Source organism: Hyperoodon ampullatus (genome assembly GCF_949752795.1).
Source record: "Hyperoodon ampullatus genome assembly, chromosome: 1".
NCBI classification, from domain to species: Eukaryota; Metazoa; Chordata; class Mammalia; order Artiodactyla; family Ziphiidae; genus Hyperoodon; species Hyperoodon ampullatus.
In genome coordinates this window covers 83,468,846-83,489,332 of record NC_136914.1, presented here as the reverse complement: position 1 = coordinate 83,489,332, position 20,487 = coordinate 83,468,846, and the positions used below count along the sequence as shown (strand labels likewise).

The following is a 20,487-nucleotide window of genomic DNA, read 5'->3' as shown; positions in this document are numbered from 1 at the left end:
ATATTAGAAAATGACCTAGGGCTTCGTTGGTGGCTCGGTGGTTAAGAATCTGCCTGCCAATGCAAGGGACACAGGTTCAAGCCCTGGTCCAGGAAGATCCCACATGCCGTGGAGCAACTAAGCCCGTGCACTACAACTACTGAGCCCGTGCTCTAGAGCCCAAGAGCCACAACTACTGAGCCCACATGCCACAACTACTGAAGCCCATGCGCCTAGAGCCCGTGCTCCCCAACAAGAGAAGCCACTGCAATGAGAAGCCCGCGCACTGCAACGAAGACCCAATGCAGCTAAAAAAAAAAAAAAGAATAAACAAAGCAAAATAGATTTTTTTAAAGCAAAGAAAGTAGAATAAAAGAAGCAGAAATGAATGAAACATAAAACAAACTTATAATAGAAAGATCAACAAAGCAGAAAGATGTCTATTTGAAAAGGCTAATAAAAAATCTGATCTCGGGCTTCCCTGGTGGCACAGTGGTTAAGAATCCGCCTGCCAATGCAGGAGACACAGGTTTGATCCCTGGTCCAGGAAGATCTCACATGCCGCAGAGCAGCTAAGCCCGTGTGCCACAACTACTGAGCCTGCGCTCTAGAGCCCGCAAGCCACAACTACTGAGCCCTCGTGCCACAACTACTGAAGCCCGCGTGCCTAGAGCCCATGCTCTGCAACAAGAGAAACCACGACAATGAGAAGTCTGCGCACCGCAATGAAGAGTAGCCCCCACTTGCTGCAACTAGATAAGGCCCGTGCACAGCAACGAAGACCCAACACAGCCAAAAATAAAAACAAATAAATAAATAAATTTATAAAAACAAAAAAATCTGATCTCTGCTAAGAATAATCAAGAAAAAAAAGAAGACACACATAAACACATTAGGATTGAAAAGTATAGATGCAGCAGAGATGTAAATGGTAAGAGAATACTACAAGAGTTTTAATAAAAAGATTTTTGTTTTATTTATTTATTTCTTTATTTAATTTTTTGGTTGCGTTGGGTCTTCGTTGCTGTGCACGGGCTTTCTCTAGCTACGGGGAGTGGGGGCTACTCTTTGTTGCGGTACGCAGGCTTCTCATTGCGGTGGTTTCTCTTGTTGCGGAGCATGGGCTCTAGGCACGTGAGCTTCAGTAGTTGTGGCATGAGGGCTCAGTATTTGTGGCTCGCGGGCTCTAGAGCGCAGGCTCAGTAGTCGTGGCACACGGGCTTAGCTGCTCTGCGGCATGTGGGATCTTCCCGGACCAGGGCTTGGACCCGTGTCCCCTGCATTGGCAGGCAGATTCTTAACCATTGCGCCACCAGGGAAGTCCCATAAACGGTCTTAATAAATTTGAAAACTTTGGTGTAATGGACAAATTCCAATGGAAACCTCTCAAAAAGAAAATAGAGGATCCAGACAGTTTCATAAGTAAATTCTATCAAACATTCAAACTTACATAAACTCAGAAAAGAGAAGAAATACTTCCCAACTAATCTTATGAACCTAAAACCATTATACCAAAACCAGGCAAGACAGGGCAAAGAAGAAAAAACTGTAAGTCAATCTCACTCATTCATACAGATGCAAAAATCCTAAATGAAATATTAGAAAACCAAATCTAGTAATGTATCAAAAGGATAATAAAAAGGAATGAAGTACTGATACATGCTCCAACATGGGTGAACCTTGACAACATTATGCTAAGTGAAGATGTCAGACACAAAAGGTCACATATTGTATGATCCCATTTATATGAAATGTCTGGAATAGGCAAATTGATAGAGACAGAAAAGCGGATTAGTAGTTGCCAAGGGAAAGGGGAATTGGGAGTGACTAATAGCAAATACAGGGTTTCTTTGTTGAGGTAATGAAAACGTTCATTAATTAAACAGTGGTGATGGTTGCACAACATTGTGAATGTCCTAAAGTTAGGTTGTCCTTTATTTAGTACTGACATTAGTTTAAATTACCATGGAGAAAATACTCTGACCAAAATTAATTTAGGGCTATCTCTAAGGGAATACAGAGCACAAAACAAAATACACTGTATGTCCATGTCCTGAATTAACATTTTTATCCAAGTCAAACAATCAAAGAAAAAAGTATAACCTTGGGGGGAAAGCAGAGTGGGTAGTGAAAAACCTGGACAGCTGAACATTTGCTACCTTTTCCATTTATACCTCCTCACTTCCTTCCAGCATTGTGAGTCACTAGGCAGCTACAACAATTTGTTCCTGCCAGTAGCACATGGTTCAGGTTTGCCAAATCCTAGAATCTCTTCTAGTTTCAGATATTGACATTATATTATTAATAAGTAATAAAGTACTGACTATATAAGACAATTGGAATTTTCCTGACTGCTAATTAACAATTTAGGAAGAAAAAGAGAAATTCTTCACAAACTGAAAAAAGAAAGCCTATAGGCAATACAAAATTTGTTATCAATTTTTAAGTGGCAAAGCCGCAATCTAATACATTTTGTTTCGTTCATTATTTACAAGGGGAAAAAAATCTAGATGGACTTTCTATCACTCTCATGAAATTAAAAACATGTTAGATAAACTCCAAGTTTTACCTTGCAAGTTCCTTTGGTTTGAATTTCCACCAGGTATCCGGTTCCCGGAAAAGGACTTTATATTTATGTTTTTGAGACTACATACAAAAAAGACAAATGCATTTTAAAATAATTACTTCCATGAAATTTAATTCATTGTTTCCAAATTCACAGCATGTTAAAACTGAAAGAACCTAAAAGATTATCTAATCTTGATGAGTGTGTTACCTGGTAAAATGTACAGTCTCTTTGATCCAGCAATGAACTTCCAGAAATTTATGCTATTGATAAAAACTTATGTCAGAGTGCAGAAATATATATACGGCAGGATATCCAGTTTGCCATTATTTGTAATGGCAAAAGAATACAAACAACTTAGTGTCTATTAACATGGAACTGGCTAAAGAAATGAAGATATAGCCATACAGTGAAAATATATACAATGGTTTTAAAAATACTATGTGTTAATGAGAAAATGTTCTTAATATAAATTGTTAAGAAAGTAAGATACAGAATTTTCACTTGAATAAAAAAGGATTAGTTACACATCTGTATATGTATAAAAACTTCTGGAAAGATTCTCAAAAATACTATGAAAAGCACCTACCTAAAGGGGATAGGACTTTAGGCATTCTTTTTTATGGTTTGAATACCTACCATATACATGCACGACTTTTGTAAGTTTAAAACCACTCTAAAAGATAGCTCATTCTATTTTTCAAAACTCTAATATGGCTGTAATCTAAAAGCCAAGCCCTATACTTGTGCACTAGATCCATCTTCTCTATCTCAAGGGTAACAGTTCAGCAACTCTCCCCTCTGAGGCATGATTAATTTTTCTCTCCCTGCTGAATCAATCTCATCACATTCAGTTATTTCTCCCATCTTACTCTAACCCCTCATCCCCTGACAGCTATCTCCCCATTTTCCTACTCCCATTGCAGGAAAACGTCTCAAATAATAACTATATTCTGTCTCCAATTCTTCCCCTTCTAGCCTCTCAAACCCACTCCAACTGGCTCCTCCATTGAAACTGGGCATGGAAACCATGAATTACTTCCACATTGAAAAATGTTACGGTTAATTCTCACTCTCTTGCCTCTCAGCAGCATTTGTCACAGTTCATCACTCTCTTCTTACACTGTTTTCATTACTATTGCTTTTCCTACTCCTCCAACTGGGTGGGTGTTCTCAGTCTTTTTTGTTAGTCCGTCCCTTTCACCCAGACCTCTTCTCACAATGGAATGGCCCAGACTTAGTCCTTGGTCTTCTACTCTTGATCCACACTCACTTCCTCAGTAATTATCATGCCACTCCTTGGCTTTAAATATCATGCATTAGGTAATGACTCTCAAATATATATTGTTAGCCCAGAATTCGCTCCTGAACTCCAAACCCACAGATCCAATTACCTATTAAACAAACTTAACACAGTCACACCTAAACTTCTGAAATTCATTACCTCACACCCACCACAAAACTATTCTACCTGGGGACTACCCTGGCAGTCCAGTGGTTAAGACTCTGCAGTTCAATCCCTAGTCAGGGAACTAAGATCCCACATGCTGTGCAGTGTGACAAAAAAAAACAAAACAAAACTATTCTACCTGAATTGAACCCTCTCCATATCAATTGATGACAACCTCCCACAAGCCAAAAACCAACCTTGATGTCATACTTAATGCCTCTCTTTCTTTCACATCCACATCAATACAACAAGAAATTCAGTTGGCTCTACTTTAAAAATATATCCAGAATCTAATCTCTACTCACTATCACCTTTACTGCTACCATGTTGGTCTGAACCATGTGATCCTTTACTTTAATTAACACTATAGCCCTCTAACTAGTCTCCCTGCTTCCATTCTTCCCCACTCTTAAGTCTATTCTCAATGCTGCACTACAGTGATCCTTTTAATAGTCAGATCATGTCACTCAAAACCCTGTTATGAACTGAATGATTGTGTCCCCTCAGATCCCATATGTGGAAACCGCCATCCCACCATGTGACTGTGTTTGTAGACAGGATCTTTATAGAAGTAATTAGGGTTAAATGAAGTCAAAAGGTTAGGGCCCTAACCTGTTAAGATTAGTGCCCTCATAAGAAGAGACACCCTGGGGCTTCCCTGGTGGCGCAGTGGTTGAGAGTCCTCCTGCCGATGCAGGGGACTCGGGTTCGTGCCCCGGTCTGGGAAGATCCCACATGTCGTGAAGCGGCTGGGCCCATGAGCCATGGCCGCTGGGCCTGCGCGTCTGGAGCCTGTGCTCCACAATGGGAGATGCCACAACAGTGAGAGGCCCGTGTACCGCAGAAAAAAAAAAAAAAAAAAAAGAAGAGACACCAGAGAACTTGCTCTCTCCACCATGTGAGAACACAGCAAGAAAATGGCCACCTGCAAGGGAGGAAGAGAACTCTCACCAGAAACTGACCCTGCTGGACCTTGATCTGGGACGTCTAGCCTCCAGAACTATGAGAAAATTAATTTCCTCTTGTTGAAGCTACCCAGTCTATGGTATTTTTTAATGGCAGCCTGAGCAGACTAATGTTATCTTCCAAGTCACCCAAGGTAAAATCCAAAGTCCGCACAGTGATCTATGTACGAGCCCTTACATAATCTGCCCTACCATCTCCCCAACCACCATTACATCTCTGTCCTCAACTCCCACTATTGATCCTCTCAGCTTTATGACAAGATGCCAAGAGTGGTCATTGCTATTTTCTGTCATTCTGACAGAAAAGTCCAAAATTCAACCCAGACACCAAGGTAGGTAGTGACAATAACACCCTGTAATGAGCTTACTCACTTCCATCTCCTCCCCTCAGCACCAAATTTCATACAAATGATTCAAGGCCTGGCAATAGCCCAGGTCTCTAATTACCTAAAGGGGTATCATACAGCTGTTAGGATCAAATTAATTTTAAATGCACACATACACAAAGAGAAAAAGAGAGACTATGAATTTAAAGACTTTTTCAACTCCCATATCAATAGGCAAACCTTAATAATACGTTACATTACTTAAGAGGATTCTGACTTAGGTCAACCTCTATGATAGCCCACAAGGAACAATATTGCTTTGCCATATATATACATACATACACACACACATACACACACACACACACACACGTTTTGCCAATTGCCACTAAGCATACTTGACTGCTCCCTATTTATCTCTTACTACTTTAGCTACTTGTGTAAATGACAGTCAAGATGGTAAGAGACTGTTTTCTCTACTCTATTCCACTCCCCTACAGCTTTCATTATCTTACTACCAAAAGAAGCAAAAAGTGATCCTCTTCTCTACAGTAATTCCTACATCTACTTCTTTATGAAGACAAAAGCATTTGGCATCTATGATAAGCAGGAGTACTTTATACTTCTAAGTAGAGTTGCAAAGAGTCAAGGAATTAATACTGGAAAAATAGCTTCATATTTTCAATCATTATATAATAAAAAAGGGGAAAGAAAACATTATAGAAGGCTGAAGCCTAAACGAAAATCAGAAACACATAATTCAAGGACTTCTTTGTTTTCTACATAGGAAAATAAAGTGGTTTTTTTCCTATTTTCATAGGAAAATAAAGAACTTTCTAAGATGAGAACAGGAAGCTAAGAAAAACCTACAGAGGAGTCAAGTAAGGTTAAGGGGGAAGCAGGTCCCAGTGGTGAATATATTAGTCTAGAAACTAGGAACTCCTAAGGCCAGAAAGCAAACTGAGTTTCAGCTCCCAATGCACTAAAATCAAGTCTTTGTTCCCTCTACTGCCCTGCACAGAAGTAAAATCTCACTTGTTCAAAGGACACAATTTTCTTCAGAAAAGTGAAGAATCACACCTTGTACTTCAAAACAGTACAAGTGCACTGGGCACAGCAATGGGGGTATAAGTTGGATGTGTTAAGAACATAAATCAGCAAGTACAATATTCACTAACTAAAGAAACAAACTGAGCTTCAATGTGCCAGATGTGCTAATCTTGGGGTAATAAAACAAAAAATACCCATACTCACAAAAGCTTCAGTCACCAAGTTACTCAATGAATATATATTAATTATATGCCAAGCATAGTGCTATACTCTGGAGATTCAATGATGAAAAAAATGATAGGCTTACCCTCAAGAAAAATGGATGGCTTAGAGCCAAATTCAGCCCATCAGCCAGTATTTGTACAGCCTAGGAGCTAAGAATAGTTTTTGTGTGTGTGTGTTTTTATCTTTAAAAGGTTGTTAAAAGAGAATATGCAACAGAAACTGTGGCCTGCAAAACCTAAAATATTTACTATCTGGTGCTTTCTAGAAAAAAGTTAGTCAACCCATGGCCTACTGATAAAAACAGTGTGCTTAATACTATGACAGAAGTAAGCCAGGGTGCCAGGAAAGCAGAAAGAGTGCCCAATTCAGCTTTTTACTAAGTGAATGAAAGCTAACTTCCTGAAAAAGCTGACATCAAAGTTGGACAAAAAAGGAATCCAGCAAATTTGGAGAACTGAAAATAGCTGAGTGTACAGAATTTTGAATTTCTCAGAATAGCAAAATTTCAAAAGAAATTTGGGGACTAAGAAAGAACCAGCAAATTTTGATTCTGCCAAGTAAAAGCAATAAGAAAATGGTTATGTGTGTGTGTAGTCACACACATACATACATATAAATACACACAAACATAAAATTATAATACCACTATCTTTTCATAAAAGACATCAAAAAACAAAAACAATCTCAGAATTTAAAAACTGAATCTCAAAATTTGAAAATTGAATAAATTTAGTTTTATGGAAAACTATTCCTATTTTTCTCATTTTGCTAAAGACCAGAGAAAGCTCAGTTACATACAGTCCAAGGACTGTTTGCTTGAGATTCACTTGTGTAATTAACATCCCCCAATAATTTCAAACCCACTATTAGACTTATGACAATTCATGGTACAAACCAAAGCAACATATGGCTTCATTTCCCATGCCTGTAGATTTGTATTATCTATTATTATAGGAGATACCATCTTCTCAAATGCTTCTTTTGCTGAAATACAAACAGAAAATGAGAAATCACTTTTAGTAACAATATTAAGGATTATCCTGATATTTTAAAAATCTGATCTTGTTTTCATAATTTGAAAATCATAGATATGTGCTAATTTTATTCACAACTCTACTTCTAAATACTACTTTTGAATATATAAAAAATTAAAATATAGGGAAATGTTGAATAATAAATACTAAATAAATACTAAAATTATAATCAGAGAAATTAAATAAAAACTGTCTGATTTTAGTTTGATGTGTGTGTTACATGTATAAATAGCATAAATGGGGAAAAAAGCTATCAGTAAAAACAATATCATACCATGCTAAAAGCAACACGGTATCCTGGATAAGATTCTGGATACCATGAATCCAGAATCTGGATTCTGGAACAGAAAAGGACTTTTGTAGAAAAACTAAAATCTAAGTAAAATCTGGAGATTAGTTAATAGCAATGTACCAATATTAATTTTAATTTCTTAGTCTTGACAAATGTACCATAGTTATATAAAGTGTTAACATTAGGGCCAAATGGGTGAGGGGTATAGAGAAACTCAATACTGCCTTTGCAAACCTTTCCATAAATCTAAAATTATTCCAAAATAAAGTTTAAAAACAAAAAATATAGGCAAACATGCATACACATGACAAAAAACAAGATGTCTTGATTTGGAATAAACTATTATATGCCTGTGCAAGAGATTTTCTTATAAAACTGCCTTTTTTCCCAAGGAATTAGACCATTCAGGGAATTAATGATGAGCCACAATAAATAAGCCTTACAAGGAAAATATTTGGAAGTTTTAAAAGTTCTGTATACTCTCTTATAACTCAATAATAAAAAGACAAATAATTCAATTTAAAAATGGCAAAAGATTTGGATAGTTCTCCAAAGGAGATAAACAAGTAGACAACAAGCACACAAAAAGATGCTCAACATCATCAGCCATCAGGAAAATGCAAATCAAAACCACAACAAGATACCACTTCACACCCACCAGGATAGCTATAATCAAAAAGATAGATAGGGCTTCCCTGGTGGCGCAGTGGTTGAGAGTCCGCCTGCCGATGCAGGGGACACGGGTTCGTGCCCAGGTCCGGGAGGATCCCACATGCCGCGGAGCGGCTGGGCCCGTGAGCCATGGCTGCTGAGCCCGCGCGTCTGGAGCCTGTGCTCCGCAACGGGAGAGGCCACAGCAGTGAGAGGCCCGCGTACCACAAAAAAAAAAAAAAAAAAAAAAAGATAGATAATAACATGTGTTGGTAAAGATATAGAGAAGTTGGAACCCTCATAAACTGCTACTGGGAATGTAAAATAGTGCAGCTGCTTTGGAAAATAGCTTGGCAGTTACTAAAAAGGTTAGACATAGACAGGCATGTTCATAGCAACATTATTCATAATAGCCAAAAAGTGGAAACAACCCAAATGTCCATCAACTAATGAATGGATAAACAAAATGTGGCAGATCCATATAATGGAATATTATTCAGCCATAAGAAAGAATAAAGTACTGATACTTTCTACAACATGGATGAACCTTGAAAACGTTATGCTAAATGAAAGAAAGCCATTCACAAAGACCACATATTATATGATTCTACTTGTATGAAATGTTCAGAAGAGACAAACCTATAGAAATAGAAAGTAAAGTAGTAGTTGCCTGGGGCTGGGAGAGAGTTGGGGAGAAATGAGGAGTGACTGCTAATGGGTATGAGGTCTTTCTGGAGTGATAAAAACGTTCTAAAATTGATTGTGGTGACGGTTGTACAACACTGAATATGCTAAAAACTATTTGATTCTTATCTCATTCAATAAAGCTTCTTAAAAAAAGAGTTCTGCCAATTAATTTCATATCATCATTGTTGCAGTTGTTGTTATAGAAAGGGCACACTGAACTACGGCTACGCACTTTTCATTCTCATTTAACCTTTACAAGAATCCTGGGGGTTTAGTATTATTAAGCCCTTTTACAGATGAAGACACTGGGTCCTGTAGAATATAAATAACTTGCACAAGATCACACAGCTAGTAACTGGGAAATTCAAGACTGCTCTTCATCACATCACACTGTTTATTTTTGTGTTGGTATTCCTGAGTTTTCACTTCAGTATTTAGTTCAAGAATGAATATAGAAAAATTTAACAATGTCTAAAGATGACAAATTCAAGAATAGCCTTCACAGTGCATTTATCTTAAAAGAAACACAAAGTAAAACACTGTCTCTATGTCTTAATAAGAACTTCCCACATGAAACTCTATCCATAACTAAACATTTCAAAATAAAACCATCTTCAGTGAATAGACAGTTGCACTAATAAAGAAATTAAGGTTTTACCTATGATCTCCCTGCAGATTCAGTTTGAGGAGAGTCATTTTTACACTCACACTATCCTCTATAAAAATTAAGCCAATCTAGGCAAGACTAGTGATTAAGAATGCAAATTCTATTTTAGGAAACAGGAACCAGAGCCAGAAAACTGTAACCACCTTGAGCTATTCAGAGACCAGCACAGAAAATCTGACTTACTACTTCTGACAAGATAACCCACTGATTAAATAAAACTTAAACATGTTATGCAATGTTCTAAGCTATTCTATAAAACTTAGCTCATTTAATTCTTATAACAACTCTATGAGACTACCTCTTTCACTTACTATGTAACATTAGAATTGTTATAATTTTACCTATATTATATATAGTTATAATTTAGAATTAAAGATAATTATTACTTTTAAAAGTTATACATCTCTCAAAATACAAACACTAAGTGGATTTTTTTCTTTATATTCCTCTTAATATTATGCATCATCTGATGTCTATTCTTACCACGATTCTGGTTCCATTCATGTGCTTCTCCTAAGTACTTTACATCAAACTGGTATTGTCCATTTATGTAAAAATAATCATCAGTACTAAGAATGACTCCACTTGGATTATCCTCTTGCAAAGTCCTGTGAATGATAAATATAATTATTTTCATTCATTTTTCTTCTATTTAAATTCTCTCTCCTAATTTTTGCAAAGTCATAATCCCAATTAAAAATTCAAGTATTGGACTTCCCTGGTGGCTTAGTGGTTAAGAATCCGCCTGCCAATGCAGGGGACATGGGTCTGATCCCTGGTCCAGGAATATCCCACATGCTGCAGAGCAACTAAGCCCGTGTACCGCAACTACTGAGCCTGTGCTCTAGAGCCCGTGCTCAGCAACAAAGAGAAGCCACCGCACGCAACAAAGAGAAGCCACCACAATGAGAAGCCCATACGCTGCAACGAAGAATAGCCCCCACTCGTTGCAACCAGAGAAAGCCCGCGCAAGGTAAAGAAGACGCAACACAGCCAAAAATAAAGAAATAAATTAATTTTTAAAAAACCCAACTTAAAAATTCAAATATTATTATTTAAAAGGATGAAAATATTTTATTATTCAAACAAATCACACTAGAGGGACTTCCCTGGTGGTCCAGTGGTTGAGAATATGCCTTCCAGTGCAGGGGATGCAGGTTTGATCCCTGGTCAGAGAACTTAAATCCCACATGCCGAGGGGCAACTAAGCCTGCGCGCTGCAACTACTGAGCCCGCGTGCTCTGGAGCCCATGCGCCACAACTAGAGAGAAGCACGTGCACCGCAACAAAGAGCCCGCGTGCCACAACGAAAGATCCCGTGTGCCACAACTAAGACACGACACAGCCAAAAATAAAATAAATAAATAAAATATTAAAAAAAAAATCACACTAGAAATCCTCAAAGCAGAAGTTTGACTCCCAGGTATACTGACCTGAGGCAAGGCTACTTTGCTTTATATACTATAAAGGTTTGAAAATTAACACATTTTAATTATCAAGAAAACCAGAAAACTGAAAATGTTTCAGAACTCTTATCAGTCACAATCACAGTCACAATTGCCAGATGAGGCAATCCCCTCATCTGGTCACTTGATACACACTGATCTACCTTACCCACTCTTAAGTGGAAGGTCACTTCCCATTAGGTGAGTACCTTGATATTCAACCGATCTTCAAAAGTAGATGAAGCTCTTTGTGTATTGCCATAAATTTAGTGAGTATGCCGAAAACATCCAAAAATATAATGTTAATAGACTATTAATTTAATCTGTTAAATTATACAAAGTTAAGATAGTTTTCTGGGGCTTTTCTGACATCTCTTTCTTTTGGCCATGCTGTGTAGGTTGCAGGGGATTTTAGTTCCCCAACCAGGGATCAAAGCTGTGTCCCATGCAGTGGAAGTGCAGAGTCTCAACTACTGGACCACCAGGGAAGTCCCCCATCTCTCTTTCTTGACTCTGGAATTTATCTTCTATGTAATTGAGATACATGCAAAAACTAAGCCAACAGAATCCACAGAGACATAACAATGCTACCCTCTTAACCATTTGTAAAATATCACCATTTATCCTCTCCTAAAACATGTATAAATATTCCTAAAGTTAAAATATACTTTTAAATTAATTTTTATTGTAGTATAATTGATTTACAATGTTGTGTTTCAGGTGTACAGCAAAGTGAATCAGTTATACATATATCCACTCTTAGATTCTTTTCCCATATTAAAATATACCTTTTGAATTTAATTTTTATTAGCATCTACTAAGTGCCAGGCACTGTTTTAAGCACTGTGCATACATCAGTGAATAAAAACAAACATTCTTGCACTCATGGAGCTTACATTCTGATGAATGCTCACTTGTTCCCACTTTTTAAGACTCCTACATTTATCCTCTTCTTCATCTCTAAGTCTTCCCCTCTGACACTTTAGTTCCTCTTTTCCCTTTAAACGTGTATACATCTCAGCTATCTTTTAAAATTTTAACCACACTTTAAGGACTCCTTTTTCAACTACTGCCCAACTTCTCTCCTTCCCTTAACTGCTTTAGTATAAATGCTTTTTTACGGTCTTAAGGTCTTCCACATTCCCAGCGCAACAAAATTGTTTTTCAAGATATCCATTCATGACCTTCTTTCCAATCCAAAAGCTGTTTTTCATCTTTCATTTTCCTTGGGCTTGCACGCTAGCTTAATACTGTGGACTGTTCTCTCTGAGAAAACTCAGCTTCTATGTCTCTGTACTTCCCAGTTATTTCTCTCTATTCATTCAAAAATTATTAGTAAGCTCTGACTTTGTGACAAGCACTTCTTTCTCTTCCCAATCGCTAACTGTAGCTGCCTCTGGCTCTAAGGCCTCTGAAACCTACTTCTTCTAACAAATGTCACAGCACTATTACCTTTTAAGGTACAGCCTTTTGTTCCAATCTTTCACAAAATGCAATATTATAACTGACTGTAATGTCTATAATATTAAATTAAAATGTTTCTTATTCTTGTGGTCATTAAATCAATGAGAAAGCCTACGTCTACAAAAGAATATACTTATAAGTGTATGAGTAGAATATGTGGAAATTTATTAGGAAATAAATCCACACTAAGAAAGGACATTAGGGCCTCCCTGGTGGCGCAGTGGTTGAGAGTCCGCCTGCCAATGCAGGGGATACGGGTTCGTGCCCCGGTCTGGGAGGATCCCATATGCCGCGGAGCGGCTGGGCCCGTGAGCCATGGCTGCTGAGCCTGCGCATCCGGAGCCTGTGCTCCGCAACGGGAGAGGCCACAACAGTGAGAGGCCCGCGTACCACAAAAAAAAAAAAAAAAAGAAAGGACATTAAAAAAACAACTGAAAATGAGCTCATCAAGGTATACATGCATACTCACTAATGCTAGATACACCCAGGATCAAATAGAAAAGACCCAACTAAGAATAGAAGAGAGCAAAGACTTAAAATTTGGAATAAAAAGGGAAAAACTGGCAAATAAAATATATTAGATGTAAATATTCTGGAATTTAAAGAAGGGGAGTAGGAGAAAACTTTGAAAACAACACTCTTTAACAAATGCCACTGAAAACACAACAAAGCTGCCTCTAACCCTGACTCTAGTCTCTCACACCAAGGCATCCACAACATTCCTTGATTACAAAGGGGACACAGATGGGTATTTGAGATAAAACAACTGAGAGCACATTTTGCAAGAAATAAATCACTGAGAATTTGAAGTTCTCTGTCAGTGGTTCATCCCATGTTCTTTCTTCAAATCATACATTTCTAAAACCTTATTTAACAACACGCTGCACTTCCAAATCTCCAACTACCAGTAGAATTCTTGTGTATAAGACTTCCTTGAATTCAAAATCAATTATGGCCCTTTATCTCTATAATCAAAGCTGAATTCATCTTTCTCCCACTCAAATTAGTTCTCTTCCACATGAGCTTATTTCTGTTGATTTCACAAGTTCACAATCTTGGAATCATCTTTAATTTTTTCCTCTATTCTGTCTCTCAAAATATTCTGAGATGAAAGAATTCAATAAAAACTTCTAGAGAAAACAGTGCTATTAGCTACAAAGTTAAAAAAATTAGTAAACATCTCTATGAACTATAAGTATTCCACATATTCACGCCGTTATATTCAAGTTCATGCATTACGCTCTTTCTTTAAACTCAATTAAACCTCATACCTTGCCAAAAACGATTTTCCTGATCCCGGAAGCCCTCTGAGAAGAACAAGAACTAGTCCAACATATGATGATGTCTTCTTTCTTACAACCTGAGAAACTGGAGTTTCTTGTACCTGATAAGGACTTGTTCCCTCTTTATTTCTCCATACCTTTGTTGGGGAAGTATGAGAAATAACCGGGGGTGGAAATGTATAGTTGACAGATCTCCAGTGTGCAGCTGTGGTTACAACAGGAGCTACAAAGCCATGGTTTCCTTGAAAGAGGTCAAAAGCAGGAATCATTGGATTCCACATTGGTGGAGGGGGAGGAGGAGGCAGCAGTAGAGGGACAGGGGTAAGTACTGGGCAGTAGTTCACATCCTTCCCCTTCGGTGGCAGTTCAGTCTGTTTGTGTGACTGGAAATTGAATTCTTCAGAAGGTACAAAAACATCAGGAACAGATTTCTGATCTCCACCTGTACCTAGTAAGCCAAGCCCCAGAGTTTGCACAGTAAGGTTTAAAGGAGCCTGAAGTTCGTTGGCATCCAAATCTACAGGGGCTTGAGAGAACTGAGTCTCAACACACACAGATTCTAAAAGCTCTTTCTGAATTTGGTTACTACAATCCATCATAGTGTCATTTGTTACATTTAAAGAACTACTGAGAAGAGAATCTTCCAATGCCAATGTGTTATCCTTTGTAAAACTTTTGGACTCATTTGAAAGTGAATGTGAAGTTAAGGAATTTGAACTTAATGTAGAGGCAGAACTCTCTACATTTTCACTGTTCAAATCCATATTTTGGGTAGAAAGAATGGGAGTCGTACTACTTGAATCTGAATTTATAAATGCACTCGGGCTACTAAAATTATTAACATCTCGCAAAGGCAAAAATGAGTATGCATGGTCATCAGGAGAAGGGTTCAATTTCTCAAAAGCATTCTGTATTAAGGAATCTAAGTCTTCAGTTAGCTGCATGTCCAAAAATGAATCCATTTTTGAATCTTCACTCTCTTCTTCAGGAGGACACTTTTCCATTATTTCACATCCCACTGCATCTACTTGGTTCTCAGAAGCAACGAAGCTTTTTGAAGGCGATTCTTCTATTTTAGCGTCTGTGGCTGATAATTCTAATAGACAATCCATGGCATTTTCAACTGTACAAGAACGACAACAAAATATATCCGTATGTATTGAAAACAGTAAAATATAATTTAATTAAAATCCACATAAAATTATACTAGAATTCACATTGAATGAAATACAGAGAAATTTATAAATATTCAAGTCATTCCTTAAATTAATATTTTACTAATATATCAGTCTGTATTAGTGAAAGGTTTAAATTATGAAGACATGCAATGTTACTTTCAAACCAACAGTAGTAAACTAGGCATCAAGTAGATATTGTCTGATGAATTTATTGATTAAAAGTAAAAATATTTGTAATTATATACATTAGGGTTGTTTATAAAGATCCTATAATCAGTTGATTTACTCAACAAATACTAACCTACTGCATGTCCTTTTAAGTATGAAGTATTTTAAGTACTCTCCTAGTAAATGTAATTTGTATATATGGTCCATGCTATGAATTTCACTTAATACAAAAAATATGGGGCTTCCCTGGTGGCGCAGTGGTTGAGAGTCTGCCTGCCGATGCAGGGGACACGAGTTCGTGCCCCGGTCTGGGAAGATCCCACATGCCGCGGAGCGGCTGGGCCCGTGAGCCATGGCTGCTGAGCCTGTGCTTCCGGAGCCTGTGCTCCGCAACGGGAGAGGCCACGGCAGTGAGATGCCCACGTACAGAAAAAAAAAAAAACCCAAAAAATAAAACAAACAAAAAATATGTATGAGCATGTACTACGTATCAGACATAGACAGCTTTTAACTACACTCAAAGGATTTTTGCAGTCTAATGGAGGCAATTACAGATAATTATGTTAGAAGACAATCACACTATAATATAATATAGATTAAATAATGCACACTTTTAGTAATATACAAATGCCTTAACAGCCTTATAGGAGAGTAAGGAAAGATTTCACATAAGGTAATATGTGAACTGGGAGTCGAAGATCAAAAAGAAACTTGTCAGACACAGAAGGGAAAGGCAAAGCCAGTCTTGAAAACACAAAGCATGTTTAAGGTATTAAGAGAAGTTTGTTGGAATGCGAGTACACGGTAGTATGGTGGGTAAGAGGAGATAAAACTGGAAAGGGAAATTGGGAAGGGTCCTGTATTTCATGGTAAGAAATATCAATTTTATTTTCTAAGGGAACTTGAAGGGAAACTACTTATCATAGCATTTGGGCTGGATGCTTTGTCATCTCACTGAATCTTCAAATTATACTATGAGGTACAGTATTCCTAGCAAATAGATGAAGGAAATGAAGTTCAGAAAGTACATTAACTTAGCCCAAGTCACACAGATAGTAAGTGACAGAGCCAGGACTGGTATGTCTGACTCCACTGCTGAGTTCTTCCCCATATAACATAAATACAGAGCCATTAGAATTGTTAAGCATCAGAAGTTTGAGGCTTTTTTATATTATTTTTGTGTTTTATCTTGTTTTGTTTTATGGAAGATAAATGTGGAAACAGCACAGCACAGTAGGTAAAAGCTCTGGTCAGGAGTCAGAACGACATTTAAATCCCTACTTGCTGGCAATAACACTTTGAACGAGCTACATAACTTTCCTAAGCCTTGATTTCCTCATTTGCAATGTGTGGATAATAAAAGTACCTACCTCATAGTGTTGTTGTAAGGATTAAATGAGATAATCCATGAAAAAGGGCTGTGCACAAGGACTGGCACCTAGTAAGCACCCAATTTATGTTCCCTTAAGAAGAAAAACAAAGAGGGATTGGAGGGGGCAAGCCTGACAGAGAGACCAGTTAGAAGACTATAGCAATACTACAAAAGCTAGAAGCCCTAAACGTGGAAAAGAGAAAAAAGAAAAGGAAAAGAAAGCAAATATAAGAGGTATTTCTAAGAAAAAAATCTATGTGATAGAAAAATCACAAAAGAAAAAAAATCAACCAAAAAAATTAATGTGTATATAATGAAAAAAACAGTATTAAGTAAAAATAAGTAAAAGATCAAACTATATCTATATAACACAAAAGAAAAGTTCTTTCACAGAATGTTGAAAAAAAACCAATGGTATAAAACAATGAAAAGCACATGAACAATTCACACAATACAAGAATTAATAAACAATCATACACAAATATATTCAACATTTCTCTTTATCTTAAAAAAATAGCATTAAGAAAAGGTAAAATCTTATTCCTAAAATCTTAAAATAATACCACTCAATGCTCAAAAGGCTGTGACGAAACTCCTTTACTTATACAGTGCTGGTGTCATTACAAATTGCCACACACCCCCTTTTTTTTTAAAATAAATTTACTTTTTAAAGTTAATTTTTATTGGAGTATAGTTGATTTACAATGTTGTGTTAGTTCCTGCTGTACAGCAAAGTGAATCAGTTATACATATACATATATCTACTCTTTTTTAGATTTTCCTATGTAGGTCATTACAGAGTATTGAGACGAGTTCCCTGTACTATACAGTAGATCCTTATTAGTTATCTATTTTATATGTAGTAGTGTGAATATGTCAATCCCAATCTTCCAGTTTATCCCACCCCACCCTTTCCCATGCTGATACCATATGGCACACCTCTTTAGTAGGCAATTTAGCAGTATGTTTCCAAGAGCCAAAAACTGTCCTAACCCTGTGATAGAAGAAAATAAAACTTTGGGACTGAGAAAAAAGCCAAAAGACAGAAAAGGTTATTTGTACCAAGATGTTCTTTGCAATATTAATTATCCATGTAAAACTTAGTTATAATTAAATAAATTAGAGCACAACAACCCAATGGAATATTAGAAAGCTATTAAAAATAAATATAAAGACTGCAGCCAAAACTGAAAAAAATGCTTATGTTAGGCTAAGTTTAAAAAGTAGAATATACAATTTCATCAATGTTATTATTCAAACTACTCAAAACATCAGTATTTATGAACAAGGTGTAGAGAAGATCCTGGAAAACTGAAATGTTTTTTGTTAGGATGTAAGGGTAATATATTTTCCTTGTAATTCTTCATTGCTATGTCAGTGCATGTGCAACAAATAAAGTTTAAACACATCAAAATTAGGAAATAAATGTTGAAGCCACAAGTAAAATTGTAAACACTATCATTTCTGAGCATCATGTGGACTGCTGAAAACTGGTTTTCTGTATACATATCATAACAGTATAGATAAGATATGCTCACATCACAGACCACGGAATGTAAAAAAAATGGAAGTTTATCACATTACCAAAACTCCCTAGACCTAGAATAATTTTATCTTATACTAATCATGGCCAATAGCAACACTAAACATCAATATTTAATTTACTCATCAGTCAAATTTGATATCTATGGCTGCAAACATACATCTAAACAATTTATTACAAGTCATTAATAACTTACTATACTGAAGACTTTATCAAAACAAACCAAAAAAACTAAAACTCAACCTTCACTGAAAAAGTCCTAGTAGGTACCTACTATTATTATTCTCCTTAGCAGATAAGAAAACTGAAACCAGAGAGGTTAAGTGACAGAGCTGGAAATCCAACCTAGTTTTCTTGACTCCAAAGCCAATTTTTTGAAACCGCACTACTCTATTAGCCTCAATTCTTAATCAGCTCTCATGTCCACAATTATAATTACCTTTTCATTCAAAAAATATTTACTGAGATCCTACTGAGTCATTTGGTATTTGAGGGCTTGGAAACACAATAGTAAAACAAAAGTTTTTTAAATCCCTGTCTTTAAGGAGCTTACATTCCAGGCCAATGGTTCTCAACTGGGGATCATAAGATGATATATAGAGGCATTTTTAGTTGTCACAGCTGGGGTAGCAGGGAGGAATGTGCTACTGGCAGCTAGTGGGTACAGGCCAGAGATGCTGCTGAACATCCTACGATGCACAGGAAAGCCACGCACAACAAAGAATTATCTGGTCCAAAATGTCAATAGTGCCAACCTATTCTAGAAGGAAGATAAAAAGAAATAAAGCATAGAATATGATATCTACACATACATCTTACACTTAGAACTGTACATTTCTTGAAAGAAGCTAAGCTTTACTCTTCTTCATATCCCTTGTAATACCCAACTTATACCTTGCCCTCAGCAGATATTCAAAAAATGATGAACACGATAGAAATAAGGTAGTCATTTTCTATATTACTACTGGTCATGGCATAGTACATGAAATCTTCTTATAAGATGCAAAGGGTTCAAACTAAACTTTTTCTCACCTTTGAAATCACACTCAGAAAGCATCAAATACACTACATCAGGATCCAGATCAGAAAACATCTCTGAGATACTGGTGAAGAGTTCTTCCTGATCAACGTTTGTCTCACACATGGAAGGAAGAGTAGTGGTTGGCTCCTCACGACTAGCAACACTGGATACAACTTCCTTAGAGTTTGTAGTCTTCCGAAAAGGATTTCCCCCAAGATTTTTCCTTCTCCTTGGCATTCTGACTTCCAAAACTAAAATGTTGCCCTTCTCTTATTTGTTTGATATTTAAGTCATACCTCAAAGAAAATAGGGTTAAATATCTTGCACAATCCAGCAGTAATAGGACCTAAAATAGAAAGCAAGTTGAAACACTCAAACTATAGTTATATTTCCATGTCTAAAATCGGAATGACATCTTTATTTAAGAAAGTACCATCAACTCTGGTGGCAGCAAAGCCAAAAAGCAGTCAAACAATTTCTCTCTCCAAAATATTCAAGTTTTTCAGGATTGAACATGTTAAAAATTAAGATATTAACAAATGTAATATATTTTCAGAACAGTGAGTACACTGTTTTAGTACAATTATTTCATTTAAAAAAAAACAGTATTCATAATGAGAATGCCTACTGAACACCTATTTGGATGTCCACTAGGCATCATAAGCTTAACATGTCCAAAACTGAGCTCCTGATCACCTACTTCACACCTGTTCTTCCTAGTCTTTCCTATCTCAATTAATGCCATTCTATCCTTCCAACGGCTTAGGTCAAAAACCTTGGAATAATCCTTGACTCTTGTCCAGCCCACATCCAATCAGTAAGCCAATTTTGTCAATGCAACCCTCAAAATGTATCCAGAATATGATCATTCCTCACCATATCCACTGCTACCACAGCAGGTTAGTATAAAAGTCTCCTAACTAATCTCCTTGCTTCCACCCTTGCCCCTTCAGTCATAACAACTAGAGTGACTCAGTTAAACCACAGGGTCAGATCATGCCCCTCTTCTGCTAAACTATCCAGTAGCTTCCCATCTCATTCAGGATAAAAGCCAGAGCCCTTAAAAGGGCCTATAACGCAGACACTTTTTACTTCGGTGCTGTCATCCCTAATCCTCTTTC

At 36.9% G+C, this 20,487-nt stretch overlaps 1 protein-coding gene across 1 annotated transcript in view; it reads right to left on the bottom strand.

Annotated features, from left to right (window-relative positions):
• N4BP2 (NEDD4 binding protein 2) overlaps positions 1–19,618 on the bottom strand; it is a gene marked incomplete at its 3' end in the record, with an annotated part of 51,716 nt that extends 32,098 nt beyond the window's left edge. Inside the window, exons 1-5 of the mRNA XM_079706848.1 lie at positions 19,378–19,618; positions 14,073–15,207; positions 10,376–10,500; positions 7,457–7,545; positions 2,549–2,625 (exon numbers count right to left, since the gene is read on the bottom strand). Coding sequence (XP_079562974.1) covers positions 2,549–2,625; positions 7,457–7,545; positions 10,376–10,500; positions 14,073–15,207; positions 19,378–19,603 — 1,652 coding nt within the window. The 5' untranslated portion in view covers positions 19,604–19,618. The remainder of the gene's footprint in view (positions 1–2,548; positions 2,626–7,456; positions 7,546–10,375; positions 10,501–14,072; positions 15,208–19,377) is intronic.
• Between the last annotated feature and the right edge of the window lie 869 nt (positions 19,619–20,487).